General features: G+C 28.8%; 4 protein-coding genes and 2 long non-coding RNA genes across 14 annotated transcripts; 2 read left to right on the forward strand and 4 right to left on the reverse strand.

Annotated features, from left to right (window-relative positions):
* Positions 1-465: 465 nt before the first annotated feature.
* mask (multiple ankyrin repeats single KH domain) lies at positions 466-17,605 on the reverse strand. Of its 5 annotated transcripts, none has more exons than XM_086903700.1 (28): positions 17,258-17,605; positions 13,794-14,237; positions 13,183-13,330; positions 12,722-13,002; positions 12,371-12,656; positions 11,985-12,286; positions 11,677-11,892; positions 10,702-11,343; positions 10,475-10,601; positions 9,773-10,380; positions 9,436-9,621; positions 9,126-9,306; positions 8,655-9,041; positions 8,187-8,522; positions 7,850-8,041; positions 7,406-7,771; positions 7,158-7,312; positions 6,621-6,796; positions 6,409-6,541; positions 5,058-5,800; positions 4,625-4,939; positions 4,326-4,520; positions 4,096-4,243; positions 3,756-3,963; positions 2,712-3,571; positions 1,319-2,581; positions 966-1,157; positions 466-664 (listed from the first exon to the last, which is right to left on the reverse strand). In XM_086903700.1, exons 1-28 carry the CDS (start codon positions 17,459-17,461, stop codon positions 641-643), a joined length of 9,318 nt encoding a protein of 3,105 aa, XP_086759826.1. In that variant the 5' UTR covers positions 17,462-17,605; the 3' UTR covers positions 466-640. The 5 variants fall into 5 exon arrangements, with proteins under 5 accessions (XP_086759826.1, XP_086759825.1, XP_086759824.1 ...); XM_086903699.1 differs by having other exon boundaries at positions 8,655-9,038; positions 9,126-9,336; XM_086903698.1 differs by having other exon boundaries at positions 9,126-9,336.
* LOC147658206 (uncharacterized) lies at positions 15,251-17,950 on the forward strand. Its single transcript, XR_015290831.1, has 3 exons — positions 15,251-16,185; positions 16,988-17,684; positions 17,766-17,950. It is a non-coding gene; the product is annotated as an uncharacterized LOC147658206 (long non-coding RNA).
* On the reverse strand, positions 17,940-21,872 carry beta-PheRS (phenylalanine--tRNA ligase beta subunit). Of its 4 annotated transcripts, none has more exons than XM_086903741.1 (11): positions 21,629-21,872; positions 20,634-20,689; positions 20,375-20,529; positions 20,056-20,125; positions 19,700-19,966; positions 19,453-19,632; positions 18,955-19,335; positions 18,785-18,865; positions 18,609-18,701; positions 18,263-18,542; positions 17,940-18,150 (listed from the first exon to the last, which is right to left on the reverse strand). In XM_086903741.1, the coding sequence occupies exons 4-11, from the start codon at positions 20,104-20,106 to the stop codon at positions 17,999-18,001; spliced, it is 1,485 nt and encodes a 494-aa protein (XP_086759867.1). In that variant the 5' UTR covers positions 20,107-20,125; positions 20,375-20,529; positions 20,634-20,689; positions 21,629-21,872; the 3' UTR covers positions 17,940-17,998. The 4 variants fall into 4 exon arrangements, with proteins under 4 accessions (XP_086759867.1, XP_003691472.2, XP_086759869.1 ...); XM_003691424.4 differs by lacking the exon at positions 21,629-21,872 and adding an exon at positions 20,805-21,253; XM_086903743.1 differs by lacking the exons at positions 20,375-20,529; positions 21,629-21,872 and adding an exon at positions 20,805-21,340.
* On the reverse strand, positions 21,349-22,745 carry cni (protein cornichon). The gene is given in 4 exon segments (XM_086903755.1): positions 21,349-21,550; positions 21,629-21,885; positions 22,015-22,083; positions 22,242-22,745. Coding segments are annotated over 4 exon segments (447 nt in total). The 5' UTR covers positions 22,323-22,745; the 3' UTR covers positions 21,349-21,510.
* Positions 22,114-24,068, forward strand: LOC147658207 (uncharacterized). The gene is made up of 2 exons (XR_015290830.1): positions 22,114-22,329; positions 22,831-24,068. It is a non-coding gene; the product is annotated as an uncharacterized LOC147658207 (long non-coding RNA).
* spict (magnesium transporter spict) lies at positions 22,661-24,690 on the reverse strand. Of its 2 annotated transcripts, none has more exons than XM_003689901.3 (4): positions 24,286-24,690; positions 24,092-24,214; positions 23,874-24,016; positions 22,661-23,772 (listed from the first exon to the last, which is right to left on the reverse strand). In XM_003689901.3, the coding sequence occupies exons 1-4, from the start codon at positions 24,383-24,385 to the stop codon at positions 23,038-23,040; spliced, it is 1,101 nt and encodes a 366-aa protein (XP_003689949.1). In that variant the 5' UTR covers positions 24,386-24,690; the 3' UTR covers positions 22,661-23,037. The 2 variants fall into 2 exon arrangements, with proteins under 2 accessions (XP_003689949.1, XP_086759873.1); XM_086903747.1 differs by having other exon boundaries at positions 24,532-24,644.
* Between the last annotated feature and the right edge of the window lie 6 nt (positions 24,691-24,696).

Genomic DNA, 24,696 nt, shown 5'->3' on the forward strand with positions numbered 1-24,696 from the left:
GAACAGAAAAAAGGACAGGTTTTAATTCGAGATGTACTGCTACAGATGAAGCGAAAGCTGATGTAATTATCGTATGCGCATCTGAATTTATTATGATGAATGTCTATCAAATATTGTAAAGTTTGAATCTTATAACTTGGATAAATCGATTCACCGAACGATCAGCATAGGAAAAAGTTTTATAAATTATTCTCGACATTTCATAGTACGTCAAAAAGTTGGTTAGACAATGATCCTGGAGTACAGAAGTAGTGTAATCGAAATATGATCAAAAACGAATTGAAAACAACTAACTATTTTGTTTTGTTTCAATCTCACCTGACTATCTTTTTTTTTTTTTTTTTGCTTCATATTTTTCCACATCGTATTCGATATTTGCTTGTATTGCATAATTATATTAGACAATAGTAATAAGTTGTAAGGATTTACCATCTTAGCACCTAATGTGACAAATAATATGGAATCTGTTTTGTAATGGATATAATTAGGATAATAATATAATTTAAGTATCTAAAAACAATGCTTCGTATTCCAGTTACATCTATTTACTACTTCGAATTCCAGGTTTTATTTCATATCATCCAGGTAAGAAAGCGAAGTCGCCTTCACAAAAATTTCTCCTTGTTTTTTCTTTTTCTTTTTAATGAGTCCATTTATTCCATGCCTGCAATCAAATTATTATATTATAATTAATATATTAATATATTAATTATTATATTATATTATCAAATGAAATAGTAAAATAGATTAAAATATTCGCATATTAAATTTATAAACAAAAATTACGGAACAATGTAATACAAAGTTATATGTCATAACATATTATATTAAACATAACTTTAAAATATTCATAATATAAATATAAATAATCGATAAAAGATTTTATTCAATTTTTTTTTCATTTCAATTTTAATAATAACTAATAACTAATAACTAATTTTATGCAAATAATTTATACAACATACCGGATGTTGTTTATCTTGCACAGCATCTGGTATTCCCCATGCTGGTGGATCCATTTTATTTGTTTCATTCGGAGGAATTTCTGTCAATGTAGGCGTTCCAAATTGTCCTGGCAATAACGTTAATCCTGGCATTAGCGATAAAGTAGTTGCGCTTCCATTAGGAAAAGGTTGTTGTTGAGTATCAACATGACCCTGCATATAAATCAAAACAAAATTATTAGATCTAAAATAAAAAAGCATGCATATAAATTTAAAAGAAAAAAATTTTTTTAAAAATAAAAAAAAATAGAAAGAAATAAAGAAAAGTATGAAAAAAAAACACGAATAAAAAATGGACGTCAAAAAAAATTTACCTGAAAGGAAGATTCCATCATTTGATGTAATTCAGCATCAACATTGGATATACGATTATAAGTAGCGTTAGATCGAAACATTTGATGCCTATCTATTCCTGGCGCTAAACTTGCCCAAGATCCAACAAGTTTTTCATTATTTAACATCCAATTGATGGAATCGGCGTCACCACCAGGTCCCATCCCTGCTGTTGCATAATTTTTCCATGCTCTTTCTGTACCGATCGGTCGTGGTACCTTACGGTCCTCTATTTTAAGCTGATTCATCTCCTGAGCTACTTGTGCTGGCGAAGAAGGTGATATAGCTGGTGACCCACCATTTTCCAAGCTTGTAATTAAATCAATGCTTCCAGGTTGTGCGGTTATGTTTGCCAAATGATTGGAGAAACTAATTTGACTTATCATTGGATCTTGATGGGGCGGGTAATTATTGTGCGGTGGAGCAAATGGCCAACGAGTTTGTCCATTAGTTGAGATTCCGGTATTTCCGGGAGTAGCCCGAGATGGTGCCTGATATTTTCCCAAAGGAAAATTTCCAAGCATTGCTAGATTATTAGATTGGATTGCGGACGGAGGGGGTGGTGGTACAGTAGCAAACATATTTGGATGCATTCCCGCCGCCGGCGAACCCGCATTAAACATTGTTACTTGAGGTTTGCTATTTAAATGTAGCGAACTAGAAAAATCAGGCGCTCTAGGATTTAATCTGGACATACTGACAGTAGTATTCACCGAAGCAGATGGTGAAATTGTTTGTGTGAAATTTTGCATATGTGGATGGAAAGGTAAAAGTGGATGACCTTGTCCTTCATTCGGTACCATCTTTAGTAAACTTGAATTTACATTTGGATGTTCATAACCAATATTGTTTCCTTTAAACAAACCTACGTCCAACGTTGGTTGTGACGTAGAGGCTATCACGTGCGGCTGATGAGTTGTTGTATTACGAGTTCCCGTCAATTCTCCTTGAAATACTGGCCTACTAAATTGTGCTCCCATAGCTGCTCCCATTTCTATATTTTGCTGAGGAATTACCGGTCGTGCTACTGCCAAGCTACCAGGTGGTTTATTTGAAAGAGGATGTTCGCTGTAATTTCCGGATGACTGAAATTGCGGTGGTTGAATAGGATTATGGCCTGCATTTGATGATACGCCACCACTTCCTATACTAGTCACATTCGTGTTAGTTGTATTGTTTGATTTACTTGAAACGGGAGAACACATTGTTGTTCCTCGATATCCAGGAGCTTTTGAAGCATCTACCTATATGAATAATAAAAAAAAAATTATTAAAATATTTGCTAAAATTATAAAATATTTATTTTACAATTGTGATTATTAAAAAAACAATAGAAAAAATAAAAAAATAAAAAATGAAAATATAAATGCTAACCTGAGGGGGTACGTTGTCAATAAATTTAGATGAAGATGAACCCGAGATATTTACGGACACTCCACCACCTCCAGCTACAGTTGCAAAATTCATACCCTTTTGAGATTCATTTTCTCGGCCGCCCCACATTGACTGTTGCGTAACTTTAGTGAAAGTATCATTAAACAATGAATATTCAAGAGGTGTATTATTTGTCTGTTGCTGTTGTTGTTGTTGTTGTTGTTGTTGCTGTTGCTCTTGAATTGTTGATGCAATTGGTGGCGAACTACGTGCTTGTTGTTGTTGCTGCTGCTGCTGCTGTTGTTGCTGCTGTTGTTGCTGTAATTGCTGTTGACACTGTGATGATATCGGGGGCGACGGACTAACTCGTATTGACGAGTTTGAACAAGTTGAAGTGACAGTACTTTCCGAACAGTATGCAACCACAGTGCTTGTTGCTGGCGAAACCGCCGCATTTGAGCCGGGAGAATAAGTAGATTTTCCAGAGTAATGAGAAACCATAGTTGGTGGAGCAGACAAAGTAGGCAGTGGTCGGCAGTGTTTTGGCGATGTATTGACTGCAGACTGTTGAGATGAAGTCTGAGCCATTGCCGCGGCTGTAGCTGATACAACAGTCACTGTATTTGCTTGCAACGATTTTTGTTTGTTTACCGTAGTATGAGTGGATTGCATGACGGTAGTAGATGTATGCGTTGAGGCAGTGATTTCAGATAATTTCGCTGCAAATGTTTGCGTAGTACTTGTCGTTACAATTTTAGTTGCTCGCCCAGCAGTCATAATTGCACTCGTATATGACATTGTCGTCTTTGTATTTGATGACGAAGCCATTTGAGCCGCTACAGCTTGGGCTCGTTTTTCAGCTATAACAGATATATAAAAAACAATATATTAATCGAATATCTATTAATTAATTGAATATTATTTTTGCTACGATTATCTGCAATCTTTCTTTATGTATATTAAATTGATTAATATTATTAATATTAATATTATAACTAATATTATAATTATTAATATTAACATAATAAAATATAATGTTATTACCTGCAGCTACGAGTCTAGGTGCTGTCGCACGTGGTAAAGGTGTTGGAAATGCTCCAGCAAGTTTAATAGTAGATGATGATCGAAGTGGAATCAACTGATTAACGGTAGATACTCCAGATGTATAATTAGATTTATTAATTTGCGTGCTACTGGAACTAGACGTTAGACTTAGAGGTTTATTTATAGGACCCAACTTTGCTTTACTCGACTAAAATTAAAATATATGTAACAAATTAGGATACGAATTGAATATAATCTTCTAATCTGTCAAATTTTGCTATAATATAATTTTTTCAAATATTTATATAATAATTTGATATAATAATTTGATTGATCTTACAGCTACAGTAGATATTGTTTTATCCCAAGAAGAAGTTGTAACAACTGCCAATTTCGATTTTGGAAGCATTTGCAGTATGTCAACATCTGGATCTTTAATGAGAGCAGCTATTAATGTATGAGCTTGTTTTGTGGCATCAGATGATCCTCTAAAAGTAATAAAAACAAAAAAAATTAAATCATATATTATTCTAATATATCTAAAAAAAATTAATAATAAAATATGCATACTTAATGGTAATAATTCGTTCACCCTGACATTTGCTTTGTTTTTCAACTTCAATATGCGCTCCTGTTGCACCTCTAATAGCATTTATATTACTTCCGCCTCTTCCAATAACTCGACTAATAGCATTTGGTGGGACAGATACTTTCTTTGAACGGAATGGTGAATTCATAAATCTTCCAGAATCATCAGATTGTCCCCTATTTCAGAAATTATTTTAAATTTTTATTTAATAATTATATCTTTTTATGACAACATAAGTTATAAGAATAATAGCATTGATAATTTAAATAACATTTCTTACTTTCGTACAACTTCTTTCCAACCTTCTTCGCGTTTACCACCCTGCTTAGGACTGGTTGTATTATTTGTCTTTGTAGAAGTATTTAATGCATCGCCATCATATTGATTATTATAGGATTTCTTGCCTTTACCAGGCACATATGTTTCATTACCAGTTGCTTCGAAATCTTCTCTATCGGCAGGATGTCTCGACGATTCAAACACTAGTTGACCTTTCAATTTTCGTTCATTACAGTTTACAGTCGAAGACCTAGAACTCATTGTAATAGAAGTCGCGGATACAGATACTGTATTAGATGCATTACTTATAATTCTCCTGAAAAAATAAAAACAAACGACAAATTAAAAACCATTAAAAAAATTTATAAATTTATATATTATGTATTTAATTTGCAACAAATATTGCTTTTCATATCATTATTTTTCCAACTTACTTTTCGGACGCACTATTTTGAGATTTAGTAGGAGTAATAGAATTTTGTGATAAAGTAGTGCTTTGCGTAACAACAGACTTTGGAGATCTTTGAGGAGACGTATCTTTTTCATTATTAGTAGAATTATTAGTTTTCTTTTTCTTTTTTTCTTTCTTTTTCTCTCTAGCTTTGACATCATTACTACTGCAACTACCTTGACTATTTGCATCGATTCCACTATCGCCTTCTTCCCTGTAAGGATCCTCTGGACTTCTATTAACTGGTGATGGCATACTATCCATTCTTTCACAACTATCTCCAGTTTCGTGTTCACTATCATCCGCTCTATCGCATTCTTCATCTCCGGATTTCTTTCCATTTTCTTCCTTATCTTCATAATTTGTTTCATTTTTTTTGTATTCTTCATGTAATTTTCGTTTTTCTTCTTTTTTTTCAAGTTTCTTTTTTTTCTTTCGCTCTCGTCTACGAGCAGCCGCTGCTTTTTTCGATTCTTCTCTTGTTTTTTCCATATCAAGTTCTTCCAATAAAATCGTTGCATTTTTATTTGCTTTTGCCGCTTGAGTTTCTTTTGCTGCTCGAATAACTTTCACACATTCTTGACATTTTTCTAGGAGCTCTTTGTCACTGACGGTAGCTATATACCTTGTCATTTCTTGATCACTTGGAAATTGAGTAACATGATTTACCATCCACTTAACAACTTTAATGTGTCCTTTACGAAAAGCGGCCATCAAACAAGAAACCTACAAATTAATAATGTAAAATATATATATATATATATATATAAGATATCCCAAAAATATGACAATATCTATTAACTAGAGATTCCTGAACTAATTTCAAATAACATTTTCCTTTGCAAACTTTTGTTACGGCTCTATTAATGAATTATTAATAAAATTGACCAATCATAGAGTGCGTAATTTAATCGAATCACGGTAATAGCGTTGGCTCATATCGCCGAATAAGAACGAACAAATCTAAACATATGTTGAAGAAAGTTTGTTAATTATAGTTTATTATTCATGATATAATTCAATATAATTTTTTATCAATAAAAAAATATTCAACTGATTTTCTTCGACATATTATTTGAATTTTCGGTCCGCAGCATGTATAGCTTGATTATATTAATAAATTACACGTTCTGTGATTGATATTTTTTTATTAATCACCCAAAGACATTAAGAAAGTTTTTGCAAAGGAAAATGTTGTTTAAAATTACTTCAGCAATCTCTAGTTAATATTTCCAATTTTTGATACATTCTGTATATGTTATGAATTATATATATATATGATATATGTACCCAATCCATATGTTATAGATATATGTACTCAAATTTTCACATACCTTTCGATTGTCTTGTGAATCGATATCTGCTCCAGCATGATACAATAAATCAACAACATTTAAATGCCCACCATTTGCCGCTAACCATAATGGACTATTTCCTTTCTTGTTTTTTACTTCGACTTGCGTTCCTCTATGAGATTAAAAAAAAATGAGTTAAAATTACAAATATAGAAACATTATCAAAACATAAAATAACAAACAAATATTACCTTGATAATAATAATTCTACAAAACGGCAGTGTCCTTTATCAGCAGCAATGGTGAGAGCAGTATCGCGAGATGATGGAACGGGAGTAGCATTAACATCAGCTCCTTTAGTTAATAAAACTCGCCCAACTTCTACATATCCTCCACTAGCTGCTTCCATCAATGGTGTTAAGCCGGTCTAAAATTTTAGTAAAATCTATATAAACTTTGAAAAAAATAAATAAAATAATATAATTTTTTATATTTCATGCTACATTTTAAAATTTTTATATTTCAATATAAAAATTTTATGTAATATATAATAAAATAATATTTTTCAAATAAATAAAATAATATTTTTAAAATAATATATTTCAATTATAGCATATTATAAAAACTCATCTGTGTATTTATTTTTACATATTTTATAAAAAGAAAGGATTTAAAATATATAATAATAATAATAATAATAATAATGAGTATAAAAGAAAGAAAAAAGATGAAAGAAAAAAGAAAAGAGATAAAACACTACACGCGCACACATACATATTTGTTTATACCTTAGCTCGATGTTCTACGTTAGCCTTTCGATCGAGAAGAAGACTAACAACTTCATGTCTTCCTTGGAAACACGCCAATGTTAGCGCCGTATTACGATTAGTTTCAATTTGAGCATTTATATCACTGCCCATATCTAATAATAATTTTACCGCCGCTGCAATGAATATTATAAATATATTTAATTCTAGACTTAACACAATATTTTACTTGTAAACATAATAACAACTTTATTTTATAATGAACATACCAACATGACCATTCATAGCAGCAAGCATGAGTGGAGAAATACCTAATTTCGAACCAGTTCGGGAATTAATTTCAGCACCATGACTAAGGAGAAGCTTTATTATATTAACGTAACCACCGGATGCTGCAAGACTCAAAGGTGTGTAATCAGAAACATTACGATGCTCCTTATTAGCACCCCGATTAAGTAGAAGCTCTACCACTTCGTATCTACCACCACTGCAGGCAAGAGACAGAGGTGTATCCTTAGTACGTTCAGATTGAGCTTCTATATCAGCTCCGTGATTCAAAAGAATTTCAACCACTTTTTGATGTCCTGCTGTTGCTGCCAAAATAAGTGGAGTAAATCCTTTTTTATCTCTGTGCTCTGTAAAATATGAGACAAATTTATAAAAATTTATGAAAAAATGTATGGTTTATATAATATGACATTATTTCTATATACCTATATCTGCACCACGACTTAACAAAAGTTCAACAAGTTCTTCGTGGCCACCAGCACATGCTAAAGTTAAAGCTGTATCATGATTACTGTCTGTTTCAGAATCCACATCCATACAAGAAAATGGTGCAGGTGGTACTTGACTAGTAGTATAACTACCAACTGTAGGAACACCTGTTGTGTATTGACCAGCGACTAAAAATTTAATAAAATTATTAAAAATTCGATAATTTTCATCCTTAAAATATTTATATTATTAAAAGATGATACATTTTTCTTTCTTTCTCTAAATATTCATAAATTCATATAACTGAATGTAATAAAAAAAAAAATCTTATACCTGTTGTTGGATCCAATTGATAATTTTGGCTGGGGAAATTAGGAGTCTGCTGTTGAGTATTGGCAGTTTGTTGTTGTTGACAAGATGGTTGTTGAGATAAAAGTGGATATCTTCCTTTCTTTCCTTTACCGGTTGTAGGTGCTGTATAAACTTGCTTCTTATCTGAAGAAACAATAGTAGCAGCTGTTGTAGTTGCTGGTGCTTGAGTTTGAGTAGCCACTTGAACTTGATTAGTACTGCAAGCTGTTGATTGAGTATAACCATTTGTTTGATAGGATATACTATCTATTATTCCTGTTGCTTCACTTACAGCCGGTAAAGCTTGTGTTGGAAATGCTAACCACAAATAAATATTAAAATTTCATATTTTTACATATTTTTGAAATTATATATGTGTATATATATATATATATATATATATATATATATATATATACATGTGTGTGTGTGTATATGTATATGTCTTACTTATCTGAGATGATAATAACTGCGGTTGAAAATGGCATCGAAGAGCAGCAAGATATCCATCTTGATAATCTTTTAATGTGTCTTTATAAGGTTGGTTCTGTAGAGGTTGCGTACCAGTTAACTGTAAATCTGTTGATATATCAGCTTGTATCTGAACACCAGCACTAGTTACTTGAAGTGAAGGCAAAGTTGGTAGCACAGGATTGGTAAAATATTCTTGAGAAGTATAAGGACTGGTTGTTTGTTGAACTATTTGCGTAGTTTGCAAATGTTGTTGTTGCTGTTGTTGTTGCTGTTGCTGCTGTTGTTGTTGTGGCTGCTGAGAATCCTTACCATTTGTCACTTCTAATCTTTTCAGTTCAAGTTTTTCTTGATCTTCTGTCGCTACTTAATAAAAATAATATATATAAGTTGATATGTGAAAAAATTGCGAAAAAAAAAAATAGATTAAAATCTTTTTTAAATATTTACCATCAACAGTATCGTCAAAGCTAATAGATCGAAAAATTTCAAAAGCATCATCTAGAGGAATATGCGTGCCATCTTCTAATTTTATAACACTTTCACTTGTACAGAGAGCCTTTGCCTTTTGAGCAGCAGCAACAAAGGGACAAGCTCCATCTCGATGTAATCTTGCTAACTCGGGATCAGCCTGCTCCGTTAGATTTTGTTGAGTTGTTTGCTGCGCGTAATTTTTATATACATATGCATACATATTTATAACTGTGTGTACATATATGCATATACACACATTATCAAATAAGAAATAATGAGTGATTACCTGATCATGAAGATGATGAGTATGTGTAGGATGAAGATGTGACATTAACTGAGTGGGCATAAGTATATTATTCCCATTAGCAGTTACTACTCCAGTTTGTTGCTGTGATTGCGATTGCTGTTGTTGAGATTGCTGTTGTTGTGGTTGACCTTGCTGTTGTTGCGGTTGCGTTTGCTGTTGCTGTACCTAATCAGATATCAATATATAATTTGATGCATGTATTAATGTTAATATATTAGAACAAAAATGAAAATTGAAATAAATAAATAAATTAAAATAAAAATAAAAAAGAAAAGATAAGAAAATAGAATGAAAAATAAAATAAAAAAGAACAAACCTGTACTTGGTCTAATTGTAATTGCAATTGCTGATTAAGTTGTTGCAGCTGATGCACTTGTTGAACTTGGTAAGTATGTTGTCGTTGTTTTTGCTGATATTGTTGTTGAAGACCAGCCATCAAATTAGCCTGTTGTTGCTGCTGCTGTTGTTGTTGTTGCTGCTGTTGTTGCAATTTTCCAGCCATTACACTAGATGAAGCTTTCCGAATGTTCTTGCCTTCTTTTTTAGAGACAGGCTTTGCTTTCGGGCGATCACTTATAGCAGTACTCTGGCTAACATCGCTACTTGTGGTAATAGGTTGAGAAACTGACATAACAGTAGGAGGCGTGGATATGCTTGGAGGACTCGGTGTAGTTGCTGAAGATGTATTTGAAGTAACTGATGGAACGGACGACGTAACAGGTATTGTCGCAAGAGAAAGGGGAGGAGAAGTAGGAAAAGCATTTGTCGTAGGAAAAGTTTCTGATATAGTTGGAGCTAAAGATAACTGAGCTTCTTGTGCAATTCGTTTTCCTCTAAGAAATGCATTATACAATGACATTGCCTGGCTAGTGCCTTGATGAGTTAATGAATTTCCGGACATGCCACTTGTACTGCAAACTAAACCTTTGAACCAAAATTACCGATCATTATTTAAAATATTTCGTATTTAACAGAAATTATAAATAATAAAAATTAAAAAAGAAATTTCAATATATACCTGATGACAATGTATCCGGTTCATTAGAATCCTCTTGTTGCTGTTGTTGCTGTTGTGTTACAACTGGATTTTTTGCACTACAAAACCAATGTCCTGGACCCTTAATTTGAAGTTCTCTTTCTACCCTCTACAAATATTTATAAAAATATTTTAAAAATATTGAAAAAAAATGATCAATAATAAATTTTCGATGATTAATATTCATGTTTCAAATAATTAATACTTACTTGTAATTCTTCGAAAATTTGTTGTTTATGGAGAATTTGCTCTTGTCGAGTATTTTTTCGACTTTCTGAGACATTCAATCCTGGTGTTGGCGCAGGAGCAGGGCTAAGACTAATATTAGGTTCTGAAAGATTAGTAAATCCTCCACTGCCTTTATCCAGAATATTAGTATCATCTTTAGTTGTTACAATTGATTCTCCTGCGGGTTGAGAACGGACTTGTTGCGCCTCTGCAGAAGTAAGACTCATATCTGGCATCATTGTTACAGATCGATTTTTTCTTAATAATGATTTTTGTGTATTATGTTTAGGTTGGAGATTTTGCGTTTGTGATTGATCTGCAGCATGTTGTTGCTGTTGTTGATGCGATTGTGGTTGGGTAGATGCATGTTGTTGATGGGGCACATGTTGTTGGTGCGTAATATGCTGTTGTTGCTGTGGATGTGATTGTTGTTGTTGTTGTTGTTGTTGTTGTTGTTGTTGCTGCTGCTGCTGCTGCTGCTGTTGTTGTTGGGGAAGCAACATAGGTGTAGGTGTTGCATTATGCGGTGTACTCATCATAATACTGTGAGGATAATCCAACAGGAGTTGAACTACACTAGTATGTCCACCTTTTGCAGCTTCTATTAACATTGTAGAATTATCCTATAACAAAATTCAAAATTTTCATAATGATATCAAAGAATTTAATAGAATTATTGTGCTGAGCTCAAGAATTTTGAAGAAATATGTATGTAATTAATTGGAACACTAATCTACTCTTGCTTAAAATAGCTTTCGTCATATGTATTTTGAAAAATTGAGAAAAATTAATTTGATGAATAATAAAAACAGAATGCATTGAAATTAGGAAAATAGAGCAATATGAGCAATATGAGCGATTAATGAATCAAAATCAAACAGAACAAACAAAGAATTCTTTTTATCTCTATGCCTTAATTGTAAACCTCTGAGCTTTGCATATTATATAGTACATACCTTTAATTTATGAAATGGATTAGCAGACTGTGCAAGTAACAGTTCTACAACTGCCAAATGCCCACCAGCACATGCTAGTGAAAGAGGAGTATGATCGTTATTCGTTGTTTGTCTATTAACATCTGCACGCTTTGATATAAGAAATTGAACTGTACAGAGGTGACCAGCTCTACATGCTTTCATTAGCGGTGTTCTTCCTCCTTCTGATTCGTGCTCCTATATATATATAAAATAAAAAGAAATTTGTAAATATCATAAAATTACTATAATCAACATATGTACATTATTTGAATTTAAATAAGACATACTAAATCAGCACCAAATTGAAGTAGAAGATCCGCAACATCAGTATGACCATTTTCACAAGCATAAGTTAATGCAGTATCTCCTGTTTGTGTTTGAGCATGGACATCTGCTGCAGATTCAAGTAAATAACGAACAAGTTCTAAATGACCTTCTTGTGCAGCTTCCATTAAAGGAGTAGAAGCACCCAATTCGATATCAGCTCCTGCTTTAATCAAAAAATCTGCGACTTCTAAAAAGCCACCACAACAGGCTAAAGTAAGCGCTGTTTCTTGTGTTTCCTCAGTTTGAGCATTGATGTTAGCTCCTATGTCAAAATATATATATTTTATTTAAAAATTTCTTTGCTAATTATATCTCAATTCATATAAAAAAAAAAGAATTGATGTACCTTGACTTAAAAGCAAAGCAACCATTTCTTCGTGACCTTCACGAGCTGCTTCCATTAATGGCGTATAACCTTCATCATTTACTTCCTCGATATTTGCTCCTCGTTCGATCAAAAGCATAGCAAGATCGACGTGACCTCCACAAGCAGCCAAAGTTAATGGAGATTCAAAACTGTCTGTTGGCATATTTACTTGCGCACCTGAATCCAAGAGCAAACGAGCTACTTCTACATGACCATCCATTGATGCTTCCATAAGGGCAGTGTGCATTTCATCAGTTTTGTGCTCCTATAATATAAAGTGTTTCAATTTGTTATTCGATTTCACAAGGCAACATAATGACAAATAAATACCTGGTCTGCACCAGCTTCTAATAAGAAGCGAACCATTTCCAAATGTCCTTTATAACATGCCAGTGTTAAAGCAGATTCTTTAAATTCATTGGAATGAGTATTAATTCCAGCGCCATGTTCCAACAAGATTTTAGCTACTGGAACATGTCCAGCACTAGCTGCTTCCATTAAAGGAGTATGACCGTTTTCATTGTGATCTTCAACATTGGCACCTGCTTCTAATAATACTCGCACTACCTCCTCATGACCACCCGCACAGCCATACATAAGAGGTGTATTACCTAAAAATATAAAAATATAAAAAAATTTAACTTGTCTTAAGTATAATATATCATATAATATATTATAAATTAAAATATTATTTTTTTATTAAACTAAAATTATGAAATTAATTGATACTATATGAATATACATTAATGATATAAAATTATAAATATGAATATTCAAATTATGTTCTATACCTGAAGTAGATTGAGCATTAACATCAGCTCCATGAGCAATAAGCAAGCTTACAACATCTACATGCCCTGCACTGGCAGCTTCCATTAAAGGGGTACAATCCCCCTTTATACCACGATCCTCTACGTTTGCACTCATTGCCAAAAGTACCTATTTGCATAAAACGTTATTCAAATAAAACATTTATAACTAATTATTATTTTGTATATATAATCCATTATTTTGTATATATATTATATATTATATATATTAAATATATTATATATTATATATATCATTTTATTTTTCTGCAATATCAGAATCATAAAAGGAAATCATAAAACTCAGATATAACTAGATCAAATAATATTTTTATATATATTTTTAATATATCATATTAATTAATATATCATAATATTTTCTAATATTGTATTACATATTATATCATTTAGGAACATGAAACAAACATAAATATTAATTTCATGATAATAATAATATTCACTATAATATAAATATATATGAGAAGTATAAAGCAGTTAAATAAAATATCATTTAAATATATGCATACGCACATTAATATATTTCAAGAAGTGTTGAAGTTAAAAAAAAATAAAAGATCAAATAGAATTCAAACCTGAGCAAGTTCGTAATATCCAGCTGAACAGGCGAGGGAGAGCAAACTCTCTCCCTCCTCTGTAGTTTCGTGAACACTGCGTCCTTCTGTTAATAATTTTTTAACAGTACCTACGTCCCCGTCAGTGCAAGCCTCTACAAGAGAGCGCTTTTCGTTTTGTGTGCGTGGATTATCGCTGCGCATACGAGTCAATGCAGCTGCTGCTTCATCTAATGCACAAGAAACACTAGATGTTATGCGACGGAGCACTTCGTGATCAGGCAAGTGCTTCCCATCGCCTGATGACAACTTGCCAATACCAGCTACTTCCAGCAATGATTCTAATCGAGCCTGAGTTTCGGGATCCACAGATCTCTCTGGATCTTCAGAAGTTAACAGAAGCTTGGATGACTCTAAATGATGACCTTCGTCTAATTCAACCTGATCAATTGCAAAACACTCCACCTGCAAATAACAAAACAATATTTCTTCTAATTTAATATTTAATTAATATTTAATTTAATATTTTTTCCAATGCAATTAATTCATATATAAACAGATTGAGTCTAATAAAAATGTAATAATATAATTAATTTTAATCTAACATAAATTTATAGATAATTTAGATTATATTAATTATTTTAATAAATTGAATAAGCTCAATTTTATCTTATATTGTAGTAATGTCTATTATAGTATTACTTTTTTTATTTTATAAATAAATTATAGTAATGTAATTACATTTTCTCACTATTCTATATTAATTTATTAAAATAATAATAAGAGCTTGCTTTACATACAATATAATATTAATATTATAGTATTTTATATTATTTTATACTTACACATAAATTAAACTGATTATATAAAAAATTATATACTTAAAACTAAAATTTTGTTTCACTTATCTTAACAGAAAAAATATGAAATTATAAAAATTAACCCAAAGATTGCTGAGTCATTTTTCTTGAATATATTCATTTTTCATATTTTTTATAATTGATTTGTAAAATAAACTTTGAAAATTACTAATTAATAGATCAATCATATATTTTATCAATATGAAGAATTAATCTTTTATGCAACGAATATTTATGATTAATGTTTGGCGATTATTGCATTATTTGAGGTTATTGTGTAACACAAAATCCCTTTCACCTTATCAAAAGAAAAAAAAAAAAAGGTAAAGCGAGGGAAAAAAGATAAAAAAATGAAGGAGAAATTATATACAAATATACAAGAAACTTTCTGAAAAATTGTAGTAAAAACAAATATTGTTGTAAAAAAATATTTATTAAACATGGAGGAAAAATAAGCAATAGAAATACAGTTAAAGTTTTGCGAAGTATGGAAATTGTATAAATAAAAAAAGAAGTGTCCTTGTAATATGCGAAATAATAATTTCAAATTATAGTTCTTAACGTTTTTAAAAATAAATTATAATTCCTAGATCATTTAAATTATAGTACGTACATCTCGTGTAGAGGTCATATCCTCTTGCGCGACGAGTGGAAACCAATGAGACATAAACGTAAATCAGAATGTAGGTGAAAGTATTTTGTTCTTGTAAGTGATTAAAACGGCTTGCTACTGAACACAAAGGCATAAGAACAATGTGCAGCCATTCCAAGAAGGACGAAACTGACACTTCCTTGCTATACTCTTTGCTTGCGTACTAAACGCGTTCCGTTTGTTTTATCGAAATCAAAGTAAGGAGAAAACGTCGAGTATTCACTAATCGTGTGAGCACACGTCGTACTAACCAATATAATTGTTCGCACAAAAAAATTGTGAAAAAAAAAAGAACTCCGTATAAGAACCGCTGGTAGAATATAGAATAATATGGTGGCTCTGCTCTCTACAATTTCCACGCCACGAACACGAGCGACATAGGAGAGCCGAGTAGCCGGCAGGTACAGGAGCAAGGATAGAGTTGAAATCTCGATGACAGTATAACAGGAAGAGTTAAGTGTTACAATAAGGTAAGAAATACACCTATGAACGTATAAAGAAGGTAAAGAAACGACCAAGCAGACAAACAGGCTCACGAACTCGCACGAATACGCGAGAAACGCGGCCGAAGAGAACTCCGCTGGGTGGCGCACAACGTAGTGCAAGCGGACGTAAAATAGCTCTACACATATACAGGTATGTGTATAGCAAGAGGCATATGCGAAAGTTCGCGCGGGCGAACGTACTACATGCAGAATTACTAGTTCAATGAAAAGTGTATACATACGTGCGCGCGCGCGCGCATATGTGTACGTTATGTATATATGTATAAACATATATATATAAACATCTACTTGTATAAATATATACACGGACGTACACGTGCGTGCGCACGCGCTTGATTATGCAGTGCAGTTAACCGGAATGCTTTATTCAGCATTTGCACATATACGTTTGTAAGGTACGTGAGATTATAAAAATGAAATAAATTAAAAATTATACGAACGTTCTAATCGCTAATATTATATATTTTATATAATTTCATTTAAATCAATATCAAATACTTGATAGTCAATAAATTTAAAAAAAAAACTATAGAAAATAGATCACTAAGTAGAAATTCAAGAAAATTAGTATATTTTAAAAAATAAAAAAATTGCATGATTTTTTTTTCAAATTGTAATATATTATGACGTTCCCTTATGTATTAACGCATAGATTACGATTATATAACATTTCTGCGTAAATTTATCTTTCTTCCTTTTTTTTTTGTTAAAAAAATTATATAAAATTTATTTTATATTAATGATTAACTTAGCGAAAATATTACCTGATCATATGCTCGGAATTAAATTTAAATTTTGCAAAAAGACAGTTAAATTTTTTTTACACTACTTTTTTAATTTTATAAATCATTCATTGATTTTTAACTACCAACATATTCTTGGTTACAAAACACTAGTTAATTTTGCTATTGTTTTCCACATGACAATACATGTTAGGTTATAATTTCATAACTTTTAATAGGTATAGTTTCAAGTCGTAGTTCAAGTAGTTTCTTTTTAAATATTATTTATTATAGTATAAATACAAAATATATAAAAAAAAATCAATAGATATTCTGATATTAAAAAATAATATGCAATAACAATAATCGATCTTTTTTTACTACTCCTACTTTTTAAAGTACTTAAATGATAAAGTACCTATATGGATTTGCAATAAAATTAGATGTCAAATAAGATTAACATTGATTCCAATAGATTTCATCAAAATTTGATATATACGTATATATACATGACGTATGTATTATACATACATATACAAATAAATACAAAAGAAAAACAGGGAAGAGCAAAAGCAAATATATAAGAAAGGAGAAGAGAAAAGACGGGAGGGGGATAGTAACTGGATGGACGACAGAAGCGACAGCAAGTTCATGCGTGTGCGTAAATTCGTACATGCGTGCATTCAACCTCTCATCGCACAAATATCTTATTCACGATGTGGCATATATTTTTGACATGGTTTACCTCTGAAACACTGTCCTCTTCGCTCTCCGACGAGTCTGCCATAAAGCGAGGCTGCAGTTCGGAGAAGGTTTCGGTCTCTGACTTCGTAGGGCTGGAATTCGAAGACTGGGGAGTCGACGACGTCTTTCCAATGTCGTGGTGAACGCTTGCTGATTTCTCGTGCTTCTGACTATCCGAGGTCGTTCCTTGTGCTACATTCTGCATCTTTACCTTCCAGATGAATCATATGATACTAAGGTATCGTTCCCGTGTTACAAAACACACACAGAACACTTGCTTTTCGACAATAATCTTGAGCACGATCGCCGTCATTCACGTAAGCTAACACCCGCCATTTCTACTATGGCCGACAACCTCCCGGATGCCTCTTCGACCATCTATATGATTGCATACGATTCGACATGCCATCTTTCGTTTTCCGTGGCGGGTAATTTCAATTTGCTTCTTCACGAAATTCTTGTTCAATTAGTATATAATATATATTATTATCATTTATTTATTCATGCAGATTAATATATTTATTTCCAACAAAAATATAAGATATAGATAATTGTGATGCAAATTAAAAACAGAAAAAAATAAAAAGATAAAATAATTTTGAAAAAAGATAATATATTAGCTTAAGTACATTTAATCTAATTATGTATATATAATAATTTTTTTATTTAATAATAAAATAATATTGGGGAAAAATGTATTATTTATTTATAAATATTACTAACAATAAATTTTATAATTATTTTATAAAAAGCATTCAATATCAATTTCTAATACGGAACAAGGTATATTTAATTCAAATTTTGAAATTACATCTGGATGTAGAACTCCCATTTTACCAATTACTCTGTTATAACATAATATTTCCGCGCAACGATGAGGAAAAAAAGTAGGATCTAAAAAAAATTATATGAACTTAAAATAGATAATAACTTGTTAAAATATAAATAAATTATGCTTTTTTATATTTTTATATTTTGTTTATAATAATAATTTTTCATAAATTACCATCGACGGCACGAAGATAATATCCATTTTTTGTTTCATTATCATTCCACGGTACTTCTAATATTTGTAATATTCTGTCCAATAAACCATGAATTAGTTCAAAACCATCAGATTTATTACAATATATTGCGCATAAATGTCGATTATTACGTGCACCAACTTCCATATTATTATCTTTTAATATAATATCAGATACTTCAAATAATTTTTGAGGAAGTGGCATCTTTTTATTTGCAGCTAATGTTTTCAATAATCCTGGTATCAAAGTAGTACGTGCAACCTATAATATTATTATATTAATTTTATGTTTAGAATGAAATCTTAATTTTCAATAAAATTTATGTACCTGAAATTCTAATGTTTTAGGATTCAATATATGAACAGCTGGTACGTTTATCAAATTATGACCTAATTTATTTGATATATCTTCACGTGAACACTAAGAAAAAAATTATTTAATTAATTATAATAATTCATATAACTTATTTAAAAAATTTTAAGTTATTAAAAAAAAATTTATACTAATGAGAAAGTCAGTGCTTCTGTGAATCCAGCATAAGCCAATTCTGTACGAAGTTGATCAGACAGTTTATTAAGTGGACACTACATTTAAAATATAAACATAATATTTAGAAAATGTTTTATATTGAAATTTTATAAATTTAAAATCTATGAATTTTTTTTATTATTACCTCTTCCGCTATAGTAAATAAATATGGTATAGTTTTCTGAATTTTGTTATATCCATATGCTATAGCAATATCTTCATAAATATCACATGCATGCAACACATCATGTCTTGTAGGTGGCACTTCAATGCTTAATTTATTACCATTTTTAATAGATGTTTTTAAAGACATTCTAGAAAGTAAGTTAACTAATTCTTCTGCAGTTTGTTTTATACCAATATATTTCATTGCTTTTTCACAATCAATTTCTATAGTTCGATATTTTAAATCAGGATAATGAAAAACTTGTCCATTAGGATACAAGACTTCCACCATTTCTATTGTATATTTTGTTTTACAGTATTGACTAAAAGCACAGACTATGGTATTTAATACTACTTCTGCCTAAAGATATTCAAAATTTTACTATAAGTTCATATATATTATCATATTATTTTTATTAATTTTTAATTATTCAATTATTACTTTTGTATTCAATTACTATATTAATTTTTCATATACCTTTGTTAAATCTATTGCAGTACATTCTATTAATATATTTTTAGTATCAAGTGTAATCTTTGAATGATCTCCATTGATGATAGGTGGAAGGGATAAAATGACTCCATTACTGTCTTCTACTATAGGATAAACTGCACTATCTTTTATAATGTGTAAATACTGTTTTAATTGTGCATGATTCTGAAAGAAAAATTCAAATAAAATCTAAATCATTTAATCAAAATCATTAAGATTTAAAAATATTCACACTATATAAATTCATAATTCCTTCTGCTGTATATTCTTTATCTTGATTAAGTGGCTTAAAACAAATATTAGTTGGTGATCTTGCATCATATAAAAATGGACCTTTAATAGTATCTAAGTCATGAGTTCCAATTGATACTAAAGTTCTTTTTCTGCCTATATTTTGATGTAATTTTTCTTGAAGATCAATAAAACTATTATAAGAATCCTCTGTAAATGTAACATCACGTAATATAGCTGCAACAATGTGTCCTCTAATTTCCAAGCACTAAAACATAATTTAATTTTTTTATTGATTTATTAATAAAAATTTAATTTTTCAACAACAAAAATTAATAATATAGTTATTATATATACCTGTTTTGTCATTATAATTTTTTCTATATTTGTATTAGGAAGTATTGTCATATATCGTGGTATATCAATTCTATATAAAAAAATTTTCTGAATATATAAATCTTATTTATAAATATAATAAATATAAATATAATATAACATCTCAAATCTCAAAAAAAATATTAATTTATCACTTTAATATAATCTATTTCTAATAATTGAAATAATTAAAATAATTAAAATAATAATTTATATCTTATATAGTATGATATATAATATGTGAAAAAAATAACATAGTTTGTTAGAGATAATCAATAAATTATATATTAAATATATATACTGATTTAAAAATATAAGAAGTCCAAGAGTTAAACCCTCTAAGCATAATAAATCATATCTGTTTGCTGGTATATCAATTTTATATATAACTTCCTCTAAATCTTGTCTATTATGATTTAAATGTTGTTCTTTTGATATAATTTGTTTTTCTGTTACCTAAAAATTTTAATTAAAATTCTTTTATATATTGAAATATATAATAATAAAATTTTCAAGAGTACTAATATATTTAATACAATTTAATAATATACATTACATACCACTTCATCTAATTCTAAGCCAAACTTGAAACATAAATCTTGAAAGTCGATATCCGCTAAAATTGTATTAGATATATTACTTCATATAGAAAAGATTATACTAGTAAATATTTATTCAAAATAATTTCAAATATGGAAAAACAATATAACATTTTAATATTTTCAACTTACAATATGTTTTACCAAGGATTTTAAATAACGAGTCACGTTTGATATTAATAGTAGGCATTTTTATATACACTTCCGATAATAATCTAATACTAATATAATAAAATGCAATGAATTTATTTAAATTATTTTAATGAAAACTTTCTACAAGTAGAAAATATTATCACTATCAAGTTAACATTGATGTTTAGAAAAAGAATTAAAGGTTAGAATGAATGTATAACATTGTTGTAAATAGGGAGCAGCATTGCAGATGTATCATAAGTTAAAGTTAGGTATTTCTTTTCTAATGATTTAGTTTTTTTAGATTCTTATTCATAGATTTAAATTAATTTTATAATTTTGTTAATGTAACAAGTTAATAATTATTTGTCAATGTTTATATATCAGAAAAACACAATTTTTTAATATATTATTATATAATTATTCAAATATAATTATATATCTATATTAATATGTAAACAAATAAAAATTATTATAGTAATATATATAATGTATATATAATGTATATCGAAGTGTTTCAATTATATAATTAAGACAAAAAAAATTATTATTCAAATATGAAATTTTATTTTTTACAAAAAATTATAATTTGTTTTAATAAATTATACATTATTTCTTATATTTACAATAAAAAAACTAACTAGCGAAACATTATATTGAAGATATATTATAAATAAATTTTTTAGAGCATAATAAAAGATGATTTTCATAATGAATCAATCATAATTCCTAATGAAATAATCATACTGAAAAAAAGAAACAGATATTTTTTTTTTTAATAAAAATTTAAAAATATAATTGTTTTTAAATTTTCAGAAGCTTACCTATATAAATAGTAAAAAAACAATAAAAGATAAAATATAAGTTTACTCCATCCTTCCCTTTGATGAACTTTAAGAGCTTGAACACTCATTATATTAGTTGGGTCATAAATTCCTGGTTTAGACATAATAGGTTTATGATAATATTGCCACAAGTGATATATTATTAATGGAATATTTAGAAGTAATGAAAATCACTATCCACTACTTAAAAATAAAATGTTGATTAAAATATGTAATCCATATTCTGGAATAATAAGCTAATATATATATATATATATATATATATATATATATATATATATATATATGATTTAATTATAATTATAATTTATCATTATTACTTTCATACAAATAATATTTATAAAAGGCTAATTTCAGAATCTTACCGAATTTAAATTATTACATTATTCAATGGGATTTTTATAACCAGTTTTTAATTCATCAAATGCAGTAATCTGAAAAATATAATATTTTTAACAAAAATCATTTTCATTCTATAATGAAAAATCTATAATGCTAAGGTTAGCAATAATATTCATATAGAACAGTTATATACATATTTTTATTTATTTTATTTCAAAAGTAATCATTATGGCTTGAAAATGGCACGTACATGAAATATTGTAAAAATTATTAAAAATGCATCAATAATTAAAGCTACGATGTATGAAAAAGTAGCCAAAGTGAACGCCATTATAACTGTACATAGTAGTATTTAATTTAATTTAATAGATATAGATAAATTGATTTATGAATAAGGAATAGAATTATAAATAAATAAACAGAATAATATAATTGAAGTTCAATAATTTGAATTTTAAGGATAAAACAAAAATGTTCGAATTACGAATTTCAGAAAAGAAAAATTATATTTTATTATATAAAAACTTATAAAAAATATTTTTTTCAATTAAAAGAATTGAAAAAAAAGGAAAATTCATGAATTTTCTTATTTTAAAGTATTCAAACAACATTTCTAACATTTAAAAAAAAAAAATATCGAATGGTTACTATAATAGGTTATGATATATATATTTTGATTATGTATTTTATATTTACGATTGTGTTATATATTTCGAATTATACAGAGATATAAAATAAAAGTTTTATTTATAAATAGAAACTTCAATTTGTAAATAATTTGTAAGATATTTTAAATTCGAATTACAAAAATAAAATAATTCGAAAAATTTATATTTTAGATTTCACAATGAAGCAGATTTTCGAGCTATAAGCTTGATTATATTTATAATTATGAATATTAATTAAATTTATTTTAATATCTATTATCTAGTAAGTATAATTATACAGTTATTTATATTATTTATACAGTCATAAATTGAATTTAATACAAAAATTATTCATATTTTTATATTTTATATATTTTATATATTTATATATTTATAGAATTATATAGTTCTTGTTAAAGCTTGAGCTCCATATGTATGATTTAATTCTGTTTCCAGTCTAGTTATTAATCTTTCCTCATCTCTGTTATTCCATTGATTAATATTATTTATGAATAATTTTCGTTTAGGTTGTAACATACGTCTAATATTTTCATAAGATATATCCATTTCTTTAAATGCATTTAACAGAAATATTGCAATTATTATAGTTAAAAAACCACAAAATGAGCCTAAAATATCTTCAGCACTCATATTTTCCCATTCCTTAAATAATATAGCAGATGCGATTATTACTAATGTTGTGAAAAATACATAATAAATAGGTGTAACAATTGTAGTTTCAAATAAATCAAGTGATCTATTTAAATAATTCATTTGTATGCTAACACAAAGTATAACACTAAATAAAAAAGCCCATGTTAACCAATTTGAAAATCCATTACTAAATCCAAAAATAGTTTCTTTTAAAGCTAATCCCAATCCTTTACAACTTGTAACAGTCAATGAACCAATAGATGAACATAAACAAATATATACTATGATATTTTGTTTTCCATATATAGGACCAAAATAAAAAATAATTAAAATACTGCATATTATCACAGTCAATATATAAACAATATATCCTGGATCCTTAACCTTATCTACAAGCTCATTTAATGTACTAATTTCTTCTTCCTTTGGAGAATGAATTACAAGAACTGTAGAACCCAAGATGCATAAAAGGCAACCAATCTGCAATAATAATAAATGTATTTATCAATTATTCTAATAGAAAATCATATTATATATGAAAATTATAAATAATAATATCTCTTGTAATATTATATTGTTACCTTTCCTAGCAAATTAAGTTTTTCATGTAGATATTTTGATGCTAATATTGCAGATATTAAAACACTAAGTGCTCCTAAAGGGGTTACTAATGATGCCGGTGCAAATGCATAAGCAGCAAAATTTGCTGCTTCTCCTATTCCCACTTTAAAAAAATAATATTTTTCTTAATAAAGATATTTACTAGATGTATTAAATAATTACTTTTTATTTTATATACTTGATAGAAAACCAGTCCACCACATCCATTCTTTTAAATATCCAAATCCTCCGGATGAAGCTCGTAGTGCTCCGCGTCTTTGAAGTCGAATCAATGCTTTTTTTTTAATAATAAAACTAGCTCCTAAATAATTATAATACTGCACAATATTTATTTTGAATAAATATCTAATTAAAATTGTAATATAAACTAACCTATAAAAATACTAGAACTAATTGCTAAACTTAACCCTATATAAAAGTTTGTTGTATTATACAATTGTACTTCAAATGCAATTTTTGTTATACTACTCATCGTTAAATATCAATTTTATCAGTATTAATTGTTTAAGTAATAGTCAATTTATGAATTGTTTATTAAAATGTAAAAAAATATATATTTCATAATATTTTTAAATTTATATAATTGTGTAATAATTACTTCATTAACTGATTACTTAACTAATATTTTATCGAAATCTTTCATCAAATATTGTTGTAGTTAGGTTCTCTATATTGTATATCATCTAGGGTCACATATTGCACAAGTAAATCAATAGCGCGTGCGCATTTATTAAATATGAACGCAATGAATGATTAAATTGAAAAGTTGAAATTACTAAACAG

Source organism: Apis florea, unplaced genomic scaffold (genome assembly GCF_048593485.1).
Source record: "Apis florea isolate Af1SG1 unplaced genomic scaffold, ASM4859348v1 contig_2293_pilon, whole genome shotgun sequence".
Taxonomy (NCBI): domain Eukaryota; kingdom Metazoa; phylum Arthropoda; class Insecta; order Hymenoptera; family Apidae; genus Apis; species Apis florea.

Bases quoted from the DNA above. Each gene is read 5' to 3' on its own strand.
- beta-PheRS (XM_003691424.4), bottom strand. From the start codon at position 20,862: ATGCCTACTATTAATATCAAACGTGACTCGTTATTTAAAATCCTTGGT. The intron at 20,530-20,633 runs GTATGTAATGTA...TAAAATTTTTAG, and splicing joins GCTTAGAATTAGATGAAGTG to GTAACAGAAAAACAAATTAT. The intron at 18,702-18,784 runs GTATAAATTTTT...TTTTTTTCTTAG, and splicing joins AAGCACTGACTTTCTCATTA to TGTTCACGTGAAGATATATC.
- mask (XM_086903702.1), bottom strand. From the start codon at position 17,461: ATGCAGAATGTAGCACAAGGAACGACCTCGGATAGTCAGAAGCACGAG. The intron at 4,940-5,057 runs GTAAGTTGGAAA...TTATTTTTTCAG, and splicing joins CAAAATAGTGCGTCCGAAAA to GAGAATTATAAGTAATGCAT. The intron at 3,964-4,095 runs GTAAGATCAATC...TTTTAATTTTAG, and splicing joins AAACAATATCTACTGTAGCT to TCGAGTAAAGCAAAGTTGGG.
- spict (XM_003689901.3), bottom strand. From the start codon at position 24,385: ATGAGTAGTATAACAAAAATTGCATTTGAAGTACAATTGTATAATACA. The intron at 24,017-24,091 runs GTATATAAAATA...ATTTTTTTAAAG, and splicing joins GTGGACTGGTTTTCTATCAA to TGGGAATAGGAGAAGCAGCA. The intron at 23,773-23,873 runs GTAACAATATAA...TTATTATTGCAG, and splicing joins AACTTAATTTGCTAGGAAAG to ATTGGTTGCCTTTTATGCAT.